General features: G+C 27.9%; 3 protein-coding genes across 3 annotated transcripts in view; all 3 read left to right on the top strand.

Moving 5' to 3' along the window:
• The first annotated feature begins 436 nt into the window (after positions 1-436).
• On the top strand, positions 437-1549 carry LOC136086190 (uncharacterized). The gene is made up of 2 exons (XM_065808471.1): positions 437-499; positions 893-1549. The coding sequence occupies exons 1-2, from the start codon at positions 437-439 to the stop codon at positions 1547-1549; spliced, it is 720 nt and encodes a 239-aa protein (XP_065664543.1).
• Positions 1550-1624: 75 nt separating this feature from the next.
• Positions 1625-2957, top strand: LOC136086191 (uncharacterized). Its single transcript, XM_065808472.1, has 4 exons — positions 1625-1854; positions 1900-2131; positions 2201-2433; positions 2483-2957. Exons 1-4 carry the CDS (start codon positions 1625-1627, stop codon positions 2955-2957), a joined length of 1170 nt encoding a protein of 389 aa, XP_065664544.1.
• Positions 2958-4682: 1725 nt separating this feature from the next.
• Positions 4683-25030, top strand: part of LOC101236448 (uncharacterized) — a 51632-nt gene continuing 31284 nt past the window's right edge. The window contains exons 1-7 of the mRNA XM_065807429.1: positions 4683-5088; positions 5172-5285; positions 5821-5932; positions 13260-13468; positions 20031-20185; positions 20273-20482; positions 24546-24684. Of these exons, the coding sequence (XP_065663501.1) occupies positions 4911-5088; positions 5172-5285; positions 5821-5932; positions 13260-13468; positions 20031-20185; positions 20273-20482; positions 24546-24684 (1117 nt within the window). The 5' untranslated portion in view covers positions 4683-4910. The remainder of the gene's footprint in view (positions 5089-5171; positions 5286-5820; positions 5933-13259; positions 13469-20030; positions 20186-20272; positions 20483-24545; positions 24685-25030) is intronic.

Genomic DNA, 25030 nt, shown 5'->3' on the forward strand with positions numbered 1-25030 from the left:
CAGTGGTTAGAACGCTTGCTTTATATGCAGGAGATCCAGGTAACGAGCTTTGGGCATATTTTCGCGTCACGGTAAGGAAGGAGGCGTAAACTTCCTGGTTAAATGCACTTCCGCGGTGCTCTGTGACAAGACCGTTAGGACTTCTTGGGGCACCTAAAATAAAAAAAATTATATATATAAAAAAAAAAAGATTACAATTATTTTTGCAATAATTGGACAATAATGTACAGAAAATATCTAAGCGGAATTTTAAAACGCAAACTGAAAAAAAAAAAAAAAAAGTGACAGACAGCAAACAACATTAAAAAAAATCCCAAAATTGACTAATTTTTTCCGATCTCCTGATAAAGTATTAGAGGAGAATCAATGTTTGTCAACTGAATCAAACCCAACTGCAGAAAGTTCACAATTGCAGAACGTAACAGATAATTCTTCAATGAACAATGTATCGGTTTTATCCAATTCAACAGCGCAGCAAGAAAATGTGTCATATGGCAATGTAAGAATACCTTGGAATTTAGAGGAAGGAATAAATAATTAAATTTATTGTTATTTTTGTTATTACCATTATTATTATTTCTTTTGTTATTGTTGTTATTATTATTATTGTTATTATTTTTGTTATGAGTAATATTATTAAACGTATTGTTATCTTTAATCGTTAACTTAAGCGGCACCGTTGTTTTTTGTTTGTTGCACCGTTGTTTTAGTCCAGTTTGTTAATATGTCAATCTGACCCAGCATTGTAGACGGATTTAAAAGAAGCACAGCGCTACTGGATTTCTATTAAAAAATTCCTGATCAAAATGTTGAAGACAAAAGTTTTGAAAAATCTAAAAAAGTAACAAACACCAAAACGAGGTGCTGCTCTCTTATCTATTTTTCTTTTAAGTTGAAAAATGGTGAAATTCGAAAGAGAGGCTTATTTATTCATCCACAGGAAAAATATTTTGTTTCTTCTACACCATCCACAGGAAAAATATTTTGTTTCTTCTGCTTGCTTTTTCAAGATTCAGACGATAATTTCAGATCTGGATTCAACGACTGGGCACATGGACTGCGTTCTATACATAGATACGAACAAAGCAAGCAGCATTCTGATGCAGTCCAGTGCCATTTTGGAAAAATTACATTAAAAGGAAAAATTGATATTCATTTAAAACAGCAGTTGGATGATGAAAAGCGTTACTGGAGGGAAGTTCTGAGAAGAGTTGTTGAATGCTTGAAGTTTTTGTGCAGTCGAGGTTTAGCTCTTAGAGGTGATTCAGAAGAAAAAGGTGACTTCAGTAATGGAAATTTTCTCGGGGCCTTGGAGTTCTTAGCAAAATTTGATCCATTACTTGCTAAACACTTAGAAAGCCGAGGAAACCAGGGCAGAGGAAATGTTTCATACATTTTATCAACAAGTTATGAAGAAATTGTCTTCTTAATGGCAAAAAAAGTTCTGGATTCCATTAGCAGCGAAATTGCCAGGGCTAAATACTTTTCACTGATTGTTGACTCATCAACTGACACTTCACACTGTGACCAACTTGCAATAATCATTTGATATGTGAGCGAGGAAGCTGTTGTGGAAGAAAGATTTATTGGGTTTGAATCTTTATGCGGACATAGCAGAAAGGCTATGGCAGATGCTGTCAAGAAAACATTAGATAAGCTTGGATTAAACATTAAAGATGCTCGTGGTCAGTCATACGACAATGCATCTAACATGTCAGGAAAATACAAAGGCCTGCAAGCACTACTGAAAAATGAAAACCTAAACATTAAATTTATTCCTTGTGCAGGACATTCTCTAAATTTAGTTGGCGTAAATGCTGTTGACAGCTGTGAGGCTTCATCTGATTTCTTTGGGTTTCTCCAATCGCTGTATAACTTCTGTGCTTCTTGAACTCACAGATGGCAGATAGTTTGTTCAGGTCTTGTAGGTGGTGCTGGAAAGGACAGGAAAGTTACCATTAAAAGCCTGAGTGGGACAAGGTGGTCAGCAAGAGCCATTTCTACTAAAGTTTTAAATTTAAATTATAATCATATCCTTGAGACATTAGAATCAATTATTCTGGATAAAGATGAAAAATGTCAGACACAAAACGAAGCCACTGCACTTTTAAAAAAAATTAAAACTTTAGATGTTGCTTTTATGACGGAGCTATGGCACTGAATAATGTTATGATTTGATGCTGCTAGTATAAAACTTCAGGATAAAACTGCAGATCTGGATCTGGGTGTTCGATTGCTTAAATCTCTTTTGGAATATGTGACGTCAGTTCGTGAAAATTTTCTCGACATTCAAGAAAGCGCTAAAAAGTTCTCAAGCATTATTCCTAATCAGTACAAGCATGAAAATAAAAGAAAGAAGACGCACAATATAGGGTTTGATGAAAATAGCAAGAATGAAGCGGTTCTTAGTGGCAATGAAAAATTTAAAATCAAGTATTTTTTTCCCAATCATTGACAAGTTAAAAATGTGCTTAAAATAAAGGCTTTTTGCTTACGAGTCTGCCGAGAGAAAGTTATGTTTTCTAACTAGTTTTCAGATCATGACCGTTTCTGTCATTGTTGCTGCTGCCAAATCCTTGTGTAAGATTTATCCTTCAGACTTAAATACGCAATTCCCTGATGGAATTATCCAGTTTTCCAAGTTCATGGCAAATGAGAAGAATATATCAGCACTTGAATGTTTACAAGCAATTCGTAGGAATAAGTTAGAATTAGTTTTTCCTAATGTTGACATCTCTTATCGAATTTTTCTTACTCTTCCCATTACTAATTGTAGTGCAGAGAGAGCATTTTCAAAAATGGCAATAGTTAAGAATGATCTACGTTCCTCAATGTTAAATGATCGTTTAAATACTTTTTGTTTAATGACAATTGAAAGAACACTGTTAAAAATTATAAATTTTCAAGATGTTGTAGTTGATTTTGCAAATGTGAAAGCAAGAAAAGTTTCTATTTAAATAAAAAAGTAATCTTATGTTTTTTGCATTCATTTTTAAATAAACTTTTTTAGGAATGGGGCCCCAAATATCTTTCGGCTACCGGCCCCCAAGACCCTTAATCCGGCCTTGCATGTGTAATTTATATAAAAGAGATTTTGAATATTACATCTACTTCCATAGCACCACACTAGTTTATTGATGTTATCAATCTTGATTTCGCTAAAGGTTTTGATTCTGTACCTCACAATAGATTTATGTTAAAATTACGATCCTATGGAATAAACTGCAAACTCCAACAATAGATTAATTCCTTTTTACTAGGCTGAAAGCAACGCGCTTAAGGCAGTTAACAATACCAGCTCTGTTTGGATTGATGTTCTCAGTAGAGTTCCTTAAGGTTCTGTTATCGACCCGCTCCTCTTCATTCTCTACACATAATCTTGCAAAATTCACTGAAACTTCTGAGATTTTTGCCGATGATACTAAACTTTTTTCTTAAACCTTAATACAGACTAATCTTGTTGATCTGCCGGATCGTCTGCGCATGGTATACGAGTGGACAAACACTTGATTATATAAGTAAAAAAAATTTCAAAATGCTGTGTTATTCATTGCGGTCAAACCAATCCTCATTACACTTACCTTCTGCAAAATAAACAGGGTATAAATCTATGCCTAAGAAGCACTATAAAGAATGTAATTTAGTCATTCTTACATCTGATCTCAGATGTAAGAATGACTAAATTACATCTGAGATCAGATGTAAGAATGACATCTGAGATCAGAGTCATTCTTACATCTGATCTCAGATGGAGCATACATATTTAAGCAGTTGTCTCTTAAATTCTTGGTATGCTAAAAAATAAACTCACTCTCATTAATGAAAATATAGCACTCAAGTTAAGTAAAGTGTTTACAAGACCACACCTTGAATATGAGCTGTCTATTTGGGCTTCGTTTTTTAAAAACTGATTTAGCCTGGTTAAATCTATTTAACGCAAATCAAGAAAATGGACTTCCAGCTTAAGACTTTTTCAACACTGCGAACATCAAAAAGGATTAAGTTTACGATCACTTGAGTTTTGGCGCCTACAATTTACTCAAATCTTTATATTAATGCATCATTTTAATATAGTTAATGGTATACAACTACCAAAATTATTAACTCTTGTCTCTTGGTCATCATTCTAAAATAAGACGCGAGTATGTTTCAAACTTCGACAACTCGAAAACAAAGCGAGTATACCTTCCAAGACACTCAGTTATATAATAGATCATCAAAAGTCGGAATGAACTGAGCAAGTAATTTTTTAAAAAAGTAGACTAGAGTCCTGGTTGTGGAAAAAATTTGGAACAAATATTTAAAAAACTAGTTATTTATAGTATGGTGTTTTTCCTGTATGCATAAATCGTATGTTAATTTTATTTTAATTATTAATAATAATAATTATTCATAATTTCTGAAATAGGCTGTGTTGCCAATATTTTTAGATATTTCACGTTTTTTACGCAATTTTCAGCCTTAAGAATATAACAAAATGACCAACGCCTTATAAAATGAACCTTCTTTGCCATTTGAGTATATGTATGTTAATTACAAATGACTGAAAAAGCCAATTTCTGACCTTTAATTTTTGATCATTTGCTAAATCCGAAGTAATGCTTGTTGTGAAAGATTCTTATTTTAACGGCATTCAGTTATCCCACTCTAGGAGAGTTATTAAAAAAAAAAAATGTAAACAAAGTTTGTGCGGCATTTTTGTATTTTTAAAATTTTTTTCGCCAAGTTATATTATTCTGGAAACAAGTTTTATTTAAAAAAAAAACATAATTCATAAGCCTTCATAATATTTCAAGTCTTGGATAAACTTAGATTTATCATAAGATTAGATTTTATTTAAGTTTTGATTGAATTTTATTAGAATTTACAAAATGTCATGAAGATGAATTCATCAAGAATCTGGACAAGATATGAATCAAGTTCATTTCGATTCATTCCTGAACATTTATCATCCTTTTACTAAAAAAAACTTTCATTTAAATTCTACACCTCAATATGGTATAAATCATGTTAAAAATCCCTCACCAATCATTATTGAAAAACTTATGCCATATTCTGAAGAAGTTCAAGTGAGCTCAAATCAAAAAGGTATTTTCAACAAGATTATTAAAACAGATTACATTATTAAATTGTCTTAACTAAATAAAAAAGTTGCTGTTTTTGTTTTTTAGAAAACATGGTTTCATCACTGAGTAGTGTATTATCCAGTGATAAACTTGCAATGGCTGTTCAGCTTGCAAAAATTGATATAGCAAAATTAAAAATAATGTTAGATCCATGCCAAGGTAAAACTATTTTTGTTTGAGATCATTTTTCAGGGTTCAACCAACTACTTCTTTTTGTTGCAGTTATATATAAGATTGAATAAATCATAGACTTTCTGAACTTTGATAATTTAAAAAATTTAGTTTCTTGCTGTTTGTTTATTTTTTATGGCAAATTATAAATTTGGTCTTCTGCAATTTTCCTAATTGGTTACATAGAATAACTCATTTTTTTAAATATTTAAATATAGCTATTTTTAAACTAGAAAGTTATTATTTTTATATGCCAAAAGTAATTAGTATGATCTCAGTTTGTGTCAAGAAAGTATAAAGTTTGCCATAAAAAGTTTTGTACATTATTATTATTTCAAATTTGTGCATTTTTTATAGTAAATTTTTATTTACCTATAAGTTATTTGTGACTAAGTTACAGTTACACATTTTTAAAAGTTTCCAAAAAGATATAATTTTATAGTTTTAACTTAACTTGTAATTTGTTGTGTTTTTTTTCCCCAAATATATAGACTTGTTTTAAATAGAATATATCTGATTTTAGCTGAGTTAATGAAGGTTTTTACTTATGAGAAAAATGCAGAAACTAATGAATTAAAAAAGAAAAGAGAAAAAATGATCAAAAAGCCAAATCCTATATCAGATGTTAAACAACGGTTTTTTATTATTTTAATTAATTTTTTTTTATCATTATTTATTAAAATATTTAATACTGTACAATTTAAATATTTACAAACTTTTATATATATGTATTTGTGTGCATGCACTAGTGGGTGTGCATATATATATATATATATATATATATATATATATATATATATATATATATATATATATATATATATATATATATATATATATATATATATATATATATATGTAGAACCCTTAGATGTTGTCCGAAAGTTTTTTATATATATGTATATATATATATGTAGAACCCTTAGATGTTGTCCGAAAGTTTTTTCCATATTTTGTTGACAAAAAGTAAAAATTAAAATGCAAGACCGGAATTATTTTTTTTTATTAATTGATAGACTGCCTGCCCCAACCAAACCCTCAGTCGATGTATTTGTCAGTCGATGTAGCAACACTCCCTTGCGAGTCAGGCTATAAGATAGTCGATGTAGCAACACTCTGCGCATGATTTACAGTAAAAAAAATAAATATAAAAACATTTTATTCAAAAAATTAAAAATAAAAACATTTTATTAAAAAAAATAAAAATAAAAACATTGTTTATATTGTTAAAAACATTCAGAATGTTTTTAAAAACATTCTGGTCAATTAAATTTGCGTTTTTGTGGTTTTTTTAAAAAACGATTTATTTGTAATTAAATTAATTGTTTTTACTTTCGTCCAACACGCAAATGTTGGACGAAAGTCAAAATTTATTAAAAGTGACGTATGTGTTGGCGTAAAAATCACTTTTTTCCTTCCGCTCTTCCCAAAGACAACAAGCTATAGATCTATATATATATATATATATATATATATATATATATATATATATATATATATATATATATATATATATATATATATATATATATATATATATATATATATATATAGATATAGATATAGATATATATACAGTGCTGGGCAAAATACTTTTTAAAAGTATTTGAAATAAAAATAAAATAGTCTACCTAAAAAATATTTGAAATGAAAATAAAAATAAAATACAAAGAAAGTATTTCAAATAAAAATTCTTCATAAAACTATTTTAAATACAAAATACTGGAATCGTACCGACTCGAATCGTACATAACAACTTTATTGACATAATTTAGCCTTTAAATCAACATTTATTGGCCTTTAAAAGTAACAGTTTTTCGAATGTTGCATCACTAAGATGTGGCGTCTGAATTTGTCCAGCAGTGCTAAATAACCGCTCAACAGGTGCGGACGAAGGTAAGGTCGTATTGTACCTCACAAGTACGTGTTTTATAACTTCATATTTTGCCAAGATTTTAAGATCCGTACCAGAGTCGCTTAAGTACGATAAACATTCGTTGTTGACTGTTGTTTGTTCTGCAATGTTAATTTTGCTAAACGAGAAAAAATCATCACTCATATCACTACCACCAGCTGATTGAGTACCTGGAAGTGGGTCAGGGTCAGAAATAGTATTCGCTCTGTCCAACAACTGTTGCTGCTGAGACTTAACTACACGAATGAAGAGATCATGACAGAAATCTTTTTTATCATCCGGAACCCATCTCATTTTGAAGTAGGGATGCGATACTGCTGCAATTATCCTGCTGGTATTATGTTCAGAAAATGATTGATGACCCTCAAATCTTGTTTTCAAGCTTGTAAGCATACATTCTGCAAATTTCTTAGCATGCTTCAGTGATTTCTGCTGTAGGTCCTGCAATTTCTGCTGTACGGTGTGCAGCGTCAGAAATACATCGTCAAAGTACACATTGTCACCTTGTAGCCTGTCAATGGCAACAGCAATAGGAGCCATTATCATTACATACTCTTCTAGACATTCCAACTCCTGCTTTTTAAACTTTTGCAACTTCAAAATGTCGCATATTTTGCCAAGCTTATCTTGCAACTGAAGAATGCATTTCAATGCATCATACCGGGAGTTCCATCGTGTAGGGACAGGTATCAGTATTGCCCTTGCGATGATTTTTTTCACAGCATCGGATGCCTTGGAACTTCTACAAAGCAAATTCCAAATGCTGGTACACTTAGCAAATGCAGCTCGATAAAGACATTTAAAATTAGCATCAGAATCACATGCTTTATCTGCATCAGTAGTTGATGTGAGGCTGAGAAAGTGACTATTGCAAGCTTTATGGTGAGGCAGAACAACTTCAGTATCAGCATCCGTGTCTTCGCTAACTGGTAAATTTAAGACTGCAGTCATGTCCGCTATTTAAACATCATTGTCAGAATTTTCTGCTTCATCATCATCATCAGTTCCTGTTTTCTGAACTTGTTCTTCAGCAGTTGCAGAGATCCCTGAACCAGATGCAGTACTGCTAGTGTCTATAAAATATTCTCGGAAGGCTTTGTTAAAGTTAGAGGCATTATCTGTTACGGTTGCTGTAATTTTTTCCACATGTAACCCATAATCATTATGAATTTTTGAGATCATTGCAGCCACTAAGTCGTAAGTATGACTTCCAACAAAATGTTGACAGGAAAGAGCTACAGATATGCGTGATACTGAGCATTCAGTACTAATATCAATATAGTGAGCTGTCATTCCTATATAGCTCTTTCGGTTCACTGACCAAATGTCAGCTGTTGTACAAACAAATGGTACTTTACTGAAGACTGTTCTTTTATCATCACGCATTTTTTGCAAATGGGCATTTAATTGCTTGCCTAATGTTTTGCGACAAGGTATACTGACATTGCGATTGAGTCCGTGGATCAAATTTTTGAACGCTGGCTTTTCCACTGTGATCAAGGGGCGCATTTCCTGCACAACGTAGTTAGCAATAAGCTTGTCAACTTCATCCTGTGAATTGGCTGTTTGATTTCAAGGCATAATGTGCATTTATTTCAACTTCTTAGAAGCAGGACCAGATTCAGCAGAAGGTTCACCTCCAACTCCAGATTCCATCTCAGCTACCAAGCGCTTACGTTGTTTTGCAACTGAAACCTTGTGCTGCTTGTATTCATTGATTCACGTTTTGCCATGAGCATTCTGCAACAACAACAATAGTCAATCAACCGAGATTATTGCATTTATTTGTGTTATGTTATAGCATTAGTGTTTGTCTATGTTGCTTTATGTGTTTATCGTTTTTACTGTTTAGTGCGTGGTTTAACCGTTTTGTTTAACTTTCAATGTTTTTTCTTTGACTAATTGACTGGCTGTAACTACTATGACTTTGAGATGAGAATGATTTTATTACATATTTTATTCATTGTTTGCTTTGTTTGTTAAATTGAACGATTTTATTTAATATTTATATTTATACCATACCACATTAATCAATAAATTGTATTTGGTCTGGTCTCTTTCTTTTTCAGTAAATGTGCACGTGCCTCATAATATTATATTGAAATTAAATTATAATTTTTCTATCTAATGACTAATGAGTAATGATTACTGATTATTATATAACAAACATAAAATACACAGTATAATATAGTGTTTTTGTAGTTATGTACATACCTGAAGATGTTGAGTAAAATTAGAAGTTGCTTTCAGTGAACCACTGTAAGTTTTTTTACCAACACATAACATACACTGTGCAATAATTTTAACATCGCCTGTAGTTTTACTTTTTGATATAATTTTGAAAAATTTTCCATCAAGTATAGCAGGGACAGCTTGTTCACTCTCAGCATTTTCATTTTCTACAATTTCATTTTCCTCTCTTTCGCCATTTTGGGATTTTTGGTAGATTGGTTCCCTCTAATCATAGTAATTAAATAACAAATTAATAGATACCATTACCAAAGGTGGTCCAAGGCAGCACAATCCAGCCAAAGAACTTTTGGAAACCAAGTTTTAAATAATTTGCTGTTGGTGGAAAAGTATTTTGTATTTATTATATGTTTTAAACAAAATAAAAAATAGCCTTAAAAAGTATTTGAAATAAAATTGAAAATATTAATGAATAAAAGTATTTGAAATAAAAATAAAAGTAATACGAAAGTATTTGAAATAGTATTTTAAATGCTTTCATTTAAAATACTTTTTAAAATACTCAACACTGAATATAAATTACAATTTTTTATTATTATTATTGTGACAAAATAGGCAACAGCAAAAAAATACAATAAAAAGTTTTTAAAATATTTAACAAAAGGTTAACGACTAATAAAATGGTAACTTTTATGTGAAAAGTGATATTTTATAATGGTTTAACTGTTTGTTTATATCTGGATATTTCCATTCAATAAACAAACTTTTCTTAATTTTAAGCTCAAGTTTATTCGAGGCATGGAATTCAATATCGAGAAATAGTCATTATTATAATTATTAAAACAATTACTGTTAGCATGGAGATGTTTGTATATGTGTGAGTTTTTATCTCTCCTGTAGTGTTCAATCATTTGTGTTTAAAGGTGGCGAGAAGTTTATAAATTTGTATAATACGCTGTTTCTAAATTTATATTCCTGCGCATACAAATTTAAAAACAACATATGATTTGAACTCTATATGAAGAGGATTGCCTTTGGAAGAAAATTGCCTTTGGTGAAAGCATATTAGAAATTTTAAAAGAGGTAAAAATTAAAATAAAATTTATAGGTTTACAATGTTTTTTAATGATAGAGTTTAAACTCTTTTTTGTTTGATCAGATATATTAACATAAGGAAGTGTAAAGTAGTTTTTTATGATTTCTTGGTTTTCGAATTTATGTTGATTAGTAGAAATAGTTTTTTTGGTAAGATAAGAATTATAAAGTTTATTTATAAGTCATAATAAAAACCAAGCTTAGTATTATTAATTTTAAAGGCTCTATCAATTAAACATTTAATTAAATTTACCTTGTGTGAAAAAGAGATTAAACTACAAAAGGAAGTATGAAGACCTGAATATGTCTCCTTATGAAAAATGGAGGTAGATAAGAAACTGTTTATTTTTTTTATATAATTGTCCAAGAAAGAGATATAAGATTCCTTTTCTATAGTAAAAGATATTGAATTATATTTTTTATTGATATAGTCAAGAAAATGGCATGCATCATTTTCTGATGGGAATGCAGCAAAAATGTCATCAACATAACATTTGTAAAATATTGACTTGACTTCATTGTATAATTTTAGCCATTTTCCCTGCTAATAGTAACATCTTTATTGAGTAATTTAAACTTAGTTTGATTGTATGAAGGAATAGTAACATTGTATGAACATAATAGTAACATCTTTATTGAGTAATTTAAACTTAGTTTCATCATATGAAGGAGTATACAAAATAATAAATGGTTGTTTTTTATTTTGTAATCAACGGTTGTTTATCATTTTGTATAAAACTATTTCTACTAATCAACACGAATCCGAAAACCAAGAAATCATAAAAAGTTTTGAAGCTGTGTTTCCCTACCAATAGTAACTTCTTTATTGAGTAATTTAAACTTAGTTTGATCATTTATTATTTTGTATATTCCTTCATCATATGAAGGAATTTACAAAATAATAAACGATTGTTTATTATTTTGTACAAAACTATTTCTAATAATCAACACGAGTCCGAAAACCAAGAAATCATGAAAAACTGCTTTACACTTCCTTATGTTGGTAATATATCTGATCAAACAAAAAAGAGTTTAAACTCTATCATTAAAAAACATTGTAAACCTATAAACTTTAATTTAATTTCTACCTCCTTTAAAATTTCTAATATGTTTTCACCAAAAGATCCTCTTCTAGAGTTCAAATCATACATTGTTTATAAATTTGTATGCTTAGTAATTTCTGTTATATAGGTGAAACTTCTCACCATCTTAAAACACAAATGATTGAGCACTACAGGAGACAAAAACTCACACATATACAAGCATCTCCATGCTAACAATAATTGTTTCAATAATTATATTAATGATTGTTTCTTGATATTGGATTCTGACTCCAATAAATTTGAGCTTAAGATTAAGGAAAGTTTGTTCATTGAATGGAAAAATCCAGATATAAACAAACAGTTAACCCATTATAAAATATCACTTTTCACATAAAAGTTACCATTTTATTAGTCGTTAACCTTTTGTTAAATATTTTAAAAACTTTTTATTGTATTTTTTTGCTGTTGCCTAATTTGTCACAATAATAATAAAAAAAATTGTAATTTATATTTTATTACCTTATAATATTTGTATATAAAAAAATAAGTCTTATTTCTCAATTATTATTATATATGTATATATATATATATATATATATATATATATATATATATATATATATATATATATATATATATATATATAACTTACTTTCTGACCATCAATATGGATTTCGATCTTCTCGTTCTACAGCTGATTTGCTAACAGTAATAACTGACTGGTTTTATCATGCATTAGATGAAGGTGGAGAGGTTAAGGCCATCGCTCTCGACATTTCAAAAGCTTTTGATAAAGTTTGGCATGCTGGTCTTCTCCATAAGCTTTCTTCCCATGGTGTATCTGGCAACATCTTTAAGATCGTTGAATCCTTCCTTTCCAATCGTAGCATAAAAGTTGTCCTCGATGGACAACACTCTTCTTCTTATTCTGTAACTTCAGGGGTTCCTCAAGGTTCTATCCTTGGCCCTATACTCTTTTTAATTTACATTAATGATCTTCCAGATATTCTCACATCTAAGGTGGCATTGTTTGCTGATGATACTACCATTTATTCTTGTCGTGATAAGAAACCATCACTCTCTGATTGCTTGGAATACTGTTGCCATATCTGGGGTGGATCTTCTAATGATGCCCTTTCTCTTTTAGACAAGGTGCCAAAACGCATTGTAAATATAGTTGGACCTGCTCTTGCAGCCAACCTCCATCCATTATCACATCGTCGTAATGTTGCTTCTCTTTCTCTTTTCTACAAATACTATAATGGGCACTGCTCTAAAGAGCTAGCGTCTCTTGTGCCATCTACTAAAATTTATTCTCGTGTTACTCGTCATTCAATTAAGTGACATCCTTTTTCTGTGACTGTTCCTAAGTGCTCCAAAAACGCTTATTTGTCTAGTTTTTTTCCTCAAACATCAGTTCTTTGGAATTTGCTTCCTTCATCTTGCTTTCCTGATTCATATAATTTGCAATCTTTTTAGTCGTCCGCAATTGTTATCTTGCTCTACAATCTTCATCTTTTCTCTTTCAGTAACTTCCAACTTTAATTAGTGGCTGCTTGCAGCCTTGCTGGAAGCGAAGATGTTTAAAAAAATATATATATATATATATATGTATATATATATATATATATATATATATATATATATATATATATATATATATATATATATATATATATATATATATATATATTTGTAAAGCTTTCCAATATTTTTTAGGTTTTCTTTAAGTGTACATGCAGATACAAAGTCCACTGCTTCAAGAGAACAAAAATTAGCAAGTAAAAAAACAGAAACAAGATTGTCTACTCTCAACAAGAAAGAAAGCGAAGAACTACAGCTTTATAATGAGCTGATTAGCCATGCAAAAACATTAGGAGATGTTGTTAAAAGTTTAGGTGCTCAGCCACATCATCATAGTAAAAGCGGTGATTTATTTTATTGATGTCTAAAATTTTCGACTTGCAATTTAAAAACTATAAAAGCAGAAAAAATGTTGAAAATTTCCATCAAAAGTTGTTCATTTTGAAAAACTGCATAAAATGGTCAAAATTAACATTATAAGTTTTTCTTATAAATCTTATAAATAGGTCAATAGATTAAAAGTTTTAAAATAAAAATGCTTATACATAGTGGTTTCCTTTTTTGTACCTTTTGATACGAGTTATAATTTTTCTGTTTTTTGTCTTTAATTAGTTATGGTGAAAATTCAAATGGAATAAGAAAAACTTTTAAAAGAAGGACAGGTGTTAGCCTTTTAAATAACTGATAAAACTTTTATAAAGTTTTATATTTAGAACTTCCTGTTGCTGGCAATTATATATATTAAAATATATATATATATATATATATATATATATATATATAATAAAATATATATATATATATTAAAATATATATATATATTAAAATATATATATATATAAATATATATATATAAATATATATATATATATTAATATATATATATATATATATATATATATATATATATATATATATATATATATATGTATTTATATATATATATATATATATACATATATATATATATACACAGGCCTTGTTAAGAAGCGTTATGCCATTTGAATTTTTTGTACAAAACCCTTTCACCTTCACCTTAAGCCATTTATGTTACGCCAAAACTTTTTTCAATAGGATTAAACAGTCTTTTAAAATAGTTTATGCGAAAAACATTAAGCAGTAATTGTTGTAGCAACATTTTCACCGCAGTTGTGAAATAATTTTTTTTTAGATAAAAAAACACATAGTTAAATAAATTTTTTTCTACTTTTGTTTTTTAAAAAATTTTAATTTAAGTTTATTTTATTATACCTAAATTAAATTTGTTTTTAAATAATAATAAATTAACATTGATTTTACTAAGTTAAATTAAATTTGTTTTTTAATTTAAAATGCCTAGTTTAACATTGATTTTATTAAGTTAAATTAAATTTTTTTTTTATTTAAAATGTTTAGTTTAACATTGATTTTATTAAGTTAAATTAAATTTTTTATTTTATTTAAAATGCCTAGTTTAACATTTTTTTCTTTAACTTTTAAAATTTTTAAACATCTTAAAGAAAATCCTTTTTACAAATTTAATTTTAATTACTTTTTTATGTTTGTTTTACATTTAACTATTTTGTTTATTTATAGTTTATTTTTTTATTAATTAATTTGTTTGTTTTTTATTAGTTTATTATTATTTGTAGATTTGAGTCAATAAATTTTCTTCATTCCAATTCAAAAGTGCTAATATATGAAAGAGGTTAATGCACTTATAACTGTATATAAATGCATTGCTTGATAAACCATTATCAAACCTGGAGGCAAAATTATTTTAGAGAGTTTTTTAGTAAACTTTATACACAGGTATACGTGCCGCAAAAACCATGGAGTTGGTAAAAGTAAACATGGAGTTGGTAAAAGATTCAAGATATTGAAACATTGATATACTATGAAAGTTGGTGTCTATTAATGGATAAAAGTGGTTTAAGTAGTTTTTTTCTATCGAAAAGCTCAGTTGTTTGCAAGGAAGCTCAAATTTTAACAAAAAATGTAGTTTTTTTTGTTTTGTAGAAGCCTAGAGGACATATCTTAATTTAAAATAATATTATTTTTCTATCACCTTTGGATTATGACTAAATGTTGAAAAAAGCTTTTTTCAAGTAATTGTAAACCTGTATACCATTATCGAAAAGAAGAGAGTTGTATTATGGCAAAATTCACTTCATCATATTGTGAAAAACACAAAATTGCATTTTAAATTGATTCTCAAAAAACCTCAAAACAATATTTAAACAGAACAGCAAATGTTCAGACATCTAAAATTGTGCAAACTGCTTAAAATAACATTGATATAACAACAGTTACTACAATGTTAGCATAACATATACAAGTATTTTGATTTCTATATTAAAAAAAAAGGATTATTAATCTTCATCGTTTTCATTATAAGGATCATATAAATTGCTTTGTTGTGAAAACAGCGTTTTGGAGTTAGAGAAGTGATTGGGTGGTAAAATTGTCACAGCTTTTACATCATTAACTCTGCCACGGCTTTGCTGTAAATTGAATAAATAACATCAAGACAAATAGAACATTGCTTAGGCTGAAAAGCTTGATACTTTGTTTGCTAATACATACACTTTTATATTTAATAAATTTTTCTTTAACTTCTTTTTTTTTTTTTGGCTTCTTCTTTTCTGATAGCTTTTGTTGCTTTTCTTTCATCTCTTTCACTTTTGCTGCAATATCTTTTGCATGCATTAGACCGTAGGCCTGACTAACTCATGTAGGTGCTTTTTCAAGTTTTGGTTTTATTTTCCTAATAATTAACAGATCAGGAATTTTTTCTAATTACTTTTTCTGATGACTCATCAGATTCAATCATCAAAAAAAGTCTTTATTTCTCTTTGAAATAAAGACTTTTTTTGATGTCCATTTCCCCCATATATTTCCTAAGATGGTCATAAACCCTTCTCAATTGATTGCATTGGATTGAAAAGAGAATTCTTGGCATTTCTGTATTCATAGAGTTTTTTATTAACCTGGTTAAGCAATTGAGTTACGTTTGTAGTGTCCGGAAGAAAAATAAATAAATTTGTTTTGAAAGGAGGTACATTAAACCATCATAACTGAATCATGAACTATATTTGTCAGATAATACAACAGTTCTTTCTATCCCATTTTTATTAAGGTAATTGTCAAATTCTTGACAAGCAGCCTTAAAAGTGGCACTATCTGTCATTCTATCTTCTGATGTTGGAACAAGTTGATGAATAATTTTTCCTACAGCTATTTGTGGTACTACAGCGACTTGTTCTTCTAACCAAGGAGAAAATGACTTGACATGTACAAACCAGGGTGCTCCAGAAGTCAATGATAAAAAATAAAGTTTGTAAAAAACTTGCTCCCTGGCTTTTCCCTATTCATTTATGCATGCAAATGAAATGGGTAAATTTTTGGTTGAATTTAAATACTGTAAGCCTTGCCACCAGCATGCCAAAATGTGACAATGTACTTTTAAAACGCAATTACAGTAATATTGCAAGGTTTCATGTGCTATGATAATTATAAGTAACAAGTGGAAAAATGACTTCCTGTTGGCGTTTATGCGATTGAAAATGTTGTAAATTTAAATTCACTTAATAGTACTGTGTATTTGATTGCTTATTAATTAATAACAGAAATGGATTAGTGTGCCAACTGTGCCATGACTCTGAGGAAAGATGGTGATATCTGAGTGGTAGGATAGCCTATATATTTACCAGCTTCCAGAGTCCTCACAAATTATAATAGACAAGTTGTGTCGCATTTGCTTATTCAATGCCATTTTCTACAAAAAAGGCATTGCTTTCAGCATGTTCAGCTGCAAATGCATCAGTGAATAATCTGCAGTTTGGTATAAAAGTTTTGATCCAGCCATAGCACAAGCAGCTATGACATAACAGCTATGACATAAGCAGATAATAGACATCTGTGATATCTCACTGAGGAGATAGCACTGTTTGTGCTCTTCTCCACACTCTTGTCAGTCTCCCAAAGTCTTCCAATTTGTGGAAATATGGGCTTTCTTCCAAAGGGCATGCCCATATTTTAGCAGCTTTCAACTTCTTCACTAATACAACTGTCATCTTTAATTGGCGCAAAGTCTTGGCAGCTGTTCAGGCTCTTGCATGTCAGCAACAGTTGAATGAACTTACCACCAACACAATGGGTGAATTATGCAGCATATAATGAAGCTGCCATGTTTGTTCACAATTGCGAAGTCATTAATGAAATGGCTGAGAGAGCAGTCAAGCTCTTTGCTGGAACAATTACAAAGGACAAAATACAGAGACAATACCTATTGCAAACAGTGGAAAAGCACTGACATGAAATCTCAAATTTCAAGAATACAACTTTGCGTGATTCTCCGGCCTAATTTTATTAGTGCAGTGCACCAATATGCTAAAATTAAACTTGTTGTTTGTAGTATGAGTAAGCCTTTTAATTTTATGAACTGCAAAGGTTAAAAAAGTAACTTGTATTATGCTGTTATGTCGATTGTGTAAACTTTATTCCATACAGTAAACATTAATAAAAAAATCATTAGACTTACTTTCCGTTGCCCAGAGCTGATTTTGCGTTAGAAGATAACTTAACAAACTTCCGACCTATTTTGCATCATTTATTAATGTAGTCCCTTATCTTTAAGATGTCAAGAAGGAGTTTAGTCAACTCTGCCTTGATGATGCCTTGCAGATTTCTATTTCTGTTTTTAACATATTTTTCTACTGACTCCTTCTCTTCAAGTGTAAAAACACTACAAAAGCACCATTCCTCACCTTGTGAAAATCAAAGCTATTTATGTATCAAGTTCAGTTAATAAGCGTTATCTAAAAAGTGATTTCTTATTGTTGTTTTTATTACTACTACTATTATTACTATTGTTTATCTTTCTGTCTAATCTTCTATAAATTGTTTCTCTATCTTTGACAAGTGGATAGAAACTAGTCTTCAAAGCTTTATAGCTATAATCTAAGGTTATGGTCCAGACAAAGTTTTACTGCTTTTTCTATCTGCTTGTTCTTTGCATCTGTGAAATTTCTCCCCATTGTTGACTGGCTTGCTATTTGCTCGCACAGATTGAATTTTTGGCATCATTTTCTATGTGTTTTACTAACTTTATTTAATAAAAATGTAAAAAATTAAATAAAATAAAATATTTTTAATATAATTTTTTAATATTAAAAATTAAAAAAAATAAATTGATTTTTGTTTTGTCATTGTTAAACATTTTAGAATACATCAGTTGCCCTGCAGAACTTTCCTTTATACCAAAACAGCTCTGCAAGTTATAATTTAGCATTTTGCTATAGATTCAAACACAAAGTGAGTTTTAATAAATTCCTAAAAAAATTTTCTATTAAAAATGTTACTGATTTTTAAAATGTTAAAAATACAATATAAACTTAATTTAAAACATTGTAAAGACATCTTTAGAATCAAGATATTATATATAAAGTAAAAATTGAGAACATGTGAAATACCTAAAATATGTTAATTTTAAAAGATCAATGTTATTTTTAGGGTACCAATTTTGTGGAATTTGTGGTGCATCCGATATTTCTTCCTAGACTAAGTTAGCAGTAACTGTTTTTATTTGAAGCAGATTAAGTAGTATTTAGTCACACCAAATTTCAAGTTCACTGATTGCATAGATACAACCAATTATTTGAATGCGGTTTTTGGGGTGCGCACACCAAAAGTATTAAAATTTCAGTTGACAATAACTAAAATTTCAGTTGAAACTAACAGTTTTTCTGCAAAAGCAAAAAATAAAAAATATTGAATGTGGTTTTTTTGTGGTTTTTTTGTGGTTTTTTTGTGTTTTTTTTGTGGTTTTTGCGGTATGTATAACAGTTTTCATAAATTTTCATAAATTTGTTACATATGTGTGACAAATTTATGAAAAGATGATTTTCATAAATTTGTTACATATGTGTGACAAATTTATGAAAAGATGATTTTCATAAATTTGTTACATATGTGTGACAAATTTATGAAAAGATGATTTTCATAAATTTGTTACATATGTGTGACAAATTTATGAAAAGATGATTTTTTTAGTTTTGAAATTGCTTTTTTAAAAAAGTTTTCCATTATGATTGAGTTTTTTTTATTGATTATAGAATTAACGTCGATTAGAAATGATAAACTAGTTTATGAGTAGTAGACGATTTTGTCAAGTTTAAATAAGTTTTTCAAAATAAGGAAATTTTTTATTCAAACAACTTATTTAAATTTTATTAATAATTTTTTTATAACGATATTGTTTAATTTAAAGATATTTTATAAATATTCTATAAAGATAAATACTTTAAATGATTTTTAACGTGGTTTCTAATTTAATTTAATTACAATGCGGTACTTTAAAATAGGCAACTGATGTAATTTAACCTTTTAACAATGAAAATATAGATATTGAGTAAAGTTGCTTGCGAACTATAGCATCTACTATAGCATTAATAAATAACAAGTCGTTACTAATTTTCCCTACCTTTATAGTGGATAGAGTATTTTCAGAAAAAGAAAAATAAAGAGTCATGAAAGAAAAGATTGCTGTCTAATGTTGAATCCTCAGTTGAAGTAGCACCAGTCCTTTGCGGCAACAAGCTATAAGTTAGTCAAAATATATTCAGCAGCAAGCTATAAGATACTCAATGTATGACACTCCTGACAGCAGGCTATTTTAGTGTGATATCAGAGATATAAACACACATTCATAGTTATATTTGAAGATTGCATGATTTTATTTAAAATATCTACAATATAAAAATACTTTATTATTTAATAAATCCTAATACATATATTTGGTTTTGACATAAAGGTTTGCTTTTTGAAACTTTAGAAGAATAAATATTATATAAGTTTTTACTTATATAATATTTATTATAATTATTGTTTTTACTTATATAATATTTATTAATAATACTTATATAGATTCTGACGGTTATGAAGAAATAAATAAAAAAAGAATACGTGCTGAAGAACAAATTCATCGTTTATCTCGCATGACGTATATGTTACAAAAAAATATTCAACAGTTAGAACAAAATCTACGTAAAGTAGATTTGGACATAAATCTTGCAATAGCAGTAATTTTTTCTTTTCTTGAATTTTATTACTTTTGGAATATTTTAGTAAATTTTAGTACTTTAAAAGTTGTTTACTTTGTAATTTAGAATAAATCTCCAGAGAATTTTTCGTTTGTTTTTCGTGCTGCTATACGTGCATTACGAACTTTTGTTTCTCAAGCTCCATTATATTTCGATACAAATGGATACTTACCCACTGTATATAAAGATCTTGGATCACTTGTTCATAGACTATCAATACTATCAAATAATCATTTATCTCAGAAATCAGATCAAGATTCAATGAATATTGTTGATGTATGTTGACTTAAACAAACTTTTTGAATTCTAAATATCTGATTTTTTGTTGTTGATGATGTATGTTGACTTAAACAAACTTTTTGAATTCTAAATATCTGATTTTTTTTTTTTTAATTTATAAGCACCATATTTTTTTGTTACAAATTTTTATATAGTTGATTTATAATAGTTTATCAACAAAACAAATTGTTATATGTATTGCTTAATATTTACAAATGAATAAAATGTTTACATTGTAAACCATTTTTAAAGACTCAACTTTTAAGTTCCTATTACGTGTGACTAAAGTTTCGATTGTGTGGGAATGTACATTTCAAGCTTGTTGTACAATGTACGAATGCATGCACAATAAGCTTGAAAAGCCTGTTTCACAAAAGTATGTTGTTAAAAAAAAAAGAAACAGGCACTAATCAATCTTAGATATCAAGAATCAAGAGGCCGTATGTCCATATTTTGTGTTTTTTCTGTTTATTATTAAGAAATATTCAACAACTAATCGCATGTCTAATAAATCTAGTCTTAAGAATGTAACAACTTTTCAAAATATTTAAAAAATTAGTTGGACATCCTGGCAGAAAGTCTTTACAAATAATTTTCAAAACTTGATTTTCTCAGAAACACAAAAAATGGACATACGGTCTCTTGGTTCTTGGCTGATGATTTGTTAAAATTCATTTACAATATTTTTATTATTTGCTAAAATTCTTTTGGCAAAGTCTTTGTTAATACTAGTTGCTAACACACTAACACTGGTTGATAAGTTAAACAATGAGTGTCAATGACTTTTGGTGATGAATTTATTACCAAGTGTTGAAAACTAGACTTACATCCTAAAATAGCTTGAAACGTCTGTGCAAACACCATAAGCATAGTTATAAATATCTGTAACATTCATATCAATACATGTATACACCTATGATTAATATATGAACATATATGCATTTATTCAGATACTTAAATAAATGTACACAAAGACATGAATATACATTTATTCCTATGTATCCATAAAAATATATACTTGCATATTTATATATCATGTATATATGTTTATGTACCATTTACATGTATATATGTGTACACACACACACTTATATTTGTGGATTGATAAAAAAAGTGAAAATCAAAAAATCTTTTCTACTAAAAGTATCTCTTCTACTTCTTTTACTCAGCCACAGATATATAAGTATATATGTAGATACATTTTCTAATGTGCCTAATATGTTAATAAATGTGCATATATGATATGCATAGATATAAAACATACATTATTTATTTGTTATTTATAAATATCATGTATATATATATATATATATATATATATATATATATATATATATATATATATATATATACATGATACATATATACATATATATACATGATATTTATAAATAACAAATATATATATATATATATGTATATATATATATATATATATATATATATATATATATATATATATATATATATATACATGATACATATATACATATATATACATGATATTTATAAATAACAAATATATATATATATATATATGTATATATATATATATATATATATATACATATATATTTATATATATTTGTTATTTATAAATATCATGTATATATATATATATATATATATATTTGTTATTTATAAGTACCATATATATATATATATATATATATATATATATATATATATATATAATATATATATATATATATATATATATATATATATATATATATGTATATATATATATGTGTATATATATATACATATATATATATATATATATATATATATATATATATATATATATATATATATATATATATATATATATATATATATATATGGTACTTATAAATAACAAATATATTAAATATAAATATAAAAAATAAATATATATACTTATATATCTTATACTGCTGTCAGTGATGTGTGATGTCATACTGAAAAAGCCTGCTGCCGGGGGCTTCAGTACATACATCAACTGTCAAATAGCCTGACTTGCAGTCGGTTTGTTGCGAACAATAAAGTTATTGTTCGCAACAAACTGACTGCCAGAATTACTGACTACATAAAACCAGCAAGAGCCGAAGTTGATTGAAATTCAGATTGTATATATTTTGATGAGTTATCTTTTACACTACAAAACATTTTTAATACTAATATATGTAACAATGTTAATATATGCAACTATGCAAAATATATGCAACTATGCATAATATAGTTGTTATAATACTAATGTATGCAACTGTTCATAATACATACAACCATGCATAATATATGCAACTATGTTAAGACAAATGTGAGTGATAATCAAGACTCTAAGACAATAGTTTGTAAACATGGCCTTGAATGTTGACAAATGGCTTAAGAAAAATGCAGCTTTCCAAAGGAACTGTTAGTACTATGTACTGCAGGTGGCTAGGTGGCAGGTGGCTAGGTGCAGGTGGCTAGGTGGCAGGTGACCAGCTACAGTACTATGTACTGTAGCTGGTCAATTTCTTTCTGTCTTTTATTATATGGAGTGGAAACGCGGTGACCCTCCTGGAAGCATATTCAACAATTCAAAATCTAGTTAGTTCAATTCTAGAACATTAAAGCGTTGGTTCAGTGAAATTTTTAAACCAGCAGCAACGCTTACAAGAATGAAGGTTGTTATTGGAGATAATTTAGCTTCACATTTTTCATCTGATATCATGAGGTTTCTAAGAAAAGTTAAAAGATCCAATAATTTGTTTAAATATCCAGTTCCAGATAGTATTGTTGTTGCTGTACCTCTCACATACATATCGCTATATCTTCAACCAACGACAAATAATATCAGCTATAATATAGCTATAGTTAACTAAGGTAAAAAATGTTGATATAATCCCTTAAGTATTGTTATAATCCTAAGTAAAATATTGATATAATCCCTTAAGTATTGTTATAATATTAAGTAAAATATTGATATGATCCCTTAAGTATTGTTATAATCTTAAGTAAAATATTGATATAATCCCTTAAGTAACTCTATTAGAATTGATCTTAGAGCATTTGATTTCAGAGCATTAATATCAAATCTTTAAAACATATTTTTTAAACAAGTACCTTACAGCAGTTGAGATATACTACATAGTAGTACTACTTAGTTAGTAGTCAAGTTTTGACACCAGTTGATAGGTTATTGTTTTATATATGTCTCTCAAAGATATGTCTAACTTTATAAAATGTGGTTTTTTGTTTTCAGATCTTTTTTTGTTTTTAAATTTAGATAAACATCTAAAATTACTACTAATATATCTTATTAACTACATTTTACCACCTTTTTTTTTTAACTATTAATTATGATTGTTTGCTATGTTTACCTGACTTAACTTAATATATTAACATTAAAAATTGTTTTTGTTTATTCTGTGGGTATATTTGATGGCCCTATTTTTTTTAATAATAATTTTATCATTTAAATGTTATAAATTTGTTTTTATATTGTGTTTTAATTTAGTAAAGCTCCAAAAAAATATCAGTTGATAGTTATTTGAAGTTTTACTAAATTGTCTCAAGTGTCATTGATGACACTTTTGTGGAAGGTTAAATTAATAAACCAATAAAAAATTATTAGATTATCAAAGTCACCCAAAATGAAGGGGTGAAATTGATAAAATTTTGGAGATGAAAAAAATATAGTAAGACAAAAAGACATTTTTTTTTGAATGGAACCCTATAAAGAAAAAGTATAATGTTATATCAGAAAAAAAAAAAGAAAAAAAGTATGTTTTACTGAAAACTTACTTAGCAACAATGCCCAAAAATTTATCAAAGTTACCCCTAATACCAGTTTTATGGTATTTATATATATATTTTTTCTAACACTTATTTTCTTTCAATTGTTTAAAACTACTATTGCTTGGAACTTATAAAATATATAAAGATTTCTTGGTCAAAAGATTTTGTGGCCTCACTAACTAACAAGTAATTTTGTTGTAGTTATATCAGAGCAAAAATATTTGTTTGAATGTTAATAATTATTACTCTGTCTGTTTGAATGTCTAAGTATGACTAAGAATTTATCTGTTTTCAGAATTTGATTGGTTCTTTGGAGGTTGCTACTACTCAATGTGATTCTTTTGCAAAACCAAGCTCTTCAAATAAAATAATTTTTTCGAAACCTAAAGATGACTGGTTAAAGAAAAAAGCAGCAGATCTTCAATTAGTAAAAGGTGTATATATATATATATATATATATATATATATATATATATATATATATATATATATATATATTAATTTTTTATTTTTTATTTGGTGGTGATATTTATTAATTTTGACTTTTGATCAAATTTAATCTCTTTTTTTTATTACTATTGTCAAGAAGTAAAAATTGAAAAAAGTGAAATAAGTAAATAATAAATAAAACAGTTTTAAAAAACTGTAAACAATTAATTTTTTTTTTTTTGAATAACCTCCCCCCTATGGTTACTTAAATTTAATTGATTTTTGAAGTATCAAATTTTATTCAATTTTACACATGTTTTATATCATGTAAGAAGTGAAAATTCAAAATTG

Source organism: Hydra vulgaris, chromosome 10 (genome assembly GCF_038396675.1).
Source record: "Hydra vulgaris chromosome 10, alternate assembly HydraT2T_AEP".
Taxonomy (NCBI): domain Eukaryota; kingdom Metazoa; phylum Cnidaria; class Hydrozoa; order Anthoathecata; family Hydridae; genus Hydra; species Hydra vulgaris.

Bases quoted from the DNA above. Each gene is read 5' to 3' on its own strand.
- LOC136086190 (XM_065808471.1), top strand. From the start codon at position 437: ATGAACAATGTATCGGTTTTATCCAATTCAACAGCGCAGCAAGAAAAT. The intron at 500-892 runs GTAAGAATACCT...TTTTCTTTTAAG, and splicing joins AAAATGTGTCATATGGCAAT to TTGAAAAATGGTGAAATTCG.
- LOC136086191 (XM_065808472.1), top strand. From the start codon at position 1,625: ATGGCAGATGCTGTCAAGAAAACATTAGATAAGCTTGGATTAAACATT. The intron at 1,855-1,899 runs GTTTCTCCAATC...TTGAACTCACAG, and splicing joins GCTTCATCTGATTTCTTTGG to ATGGCAGATAGTTTGTTCAG. The intron at 2,434-2,482 runs GTATTTTTTTCC...CTTAAAATAAAG, and splicing joins AATGAAAAATTTAAAATCAA to GCTTTTTGCTTACGAGTCTG.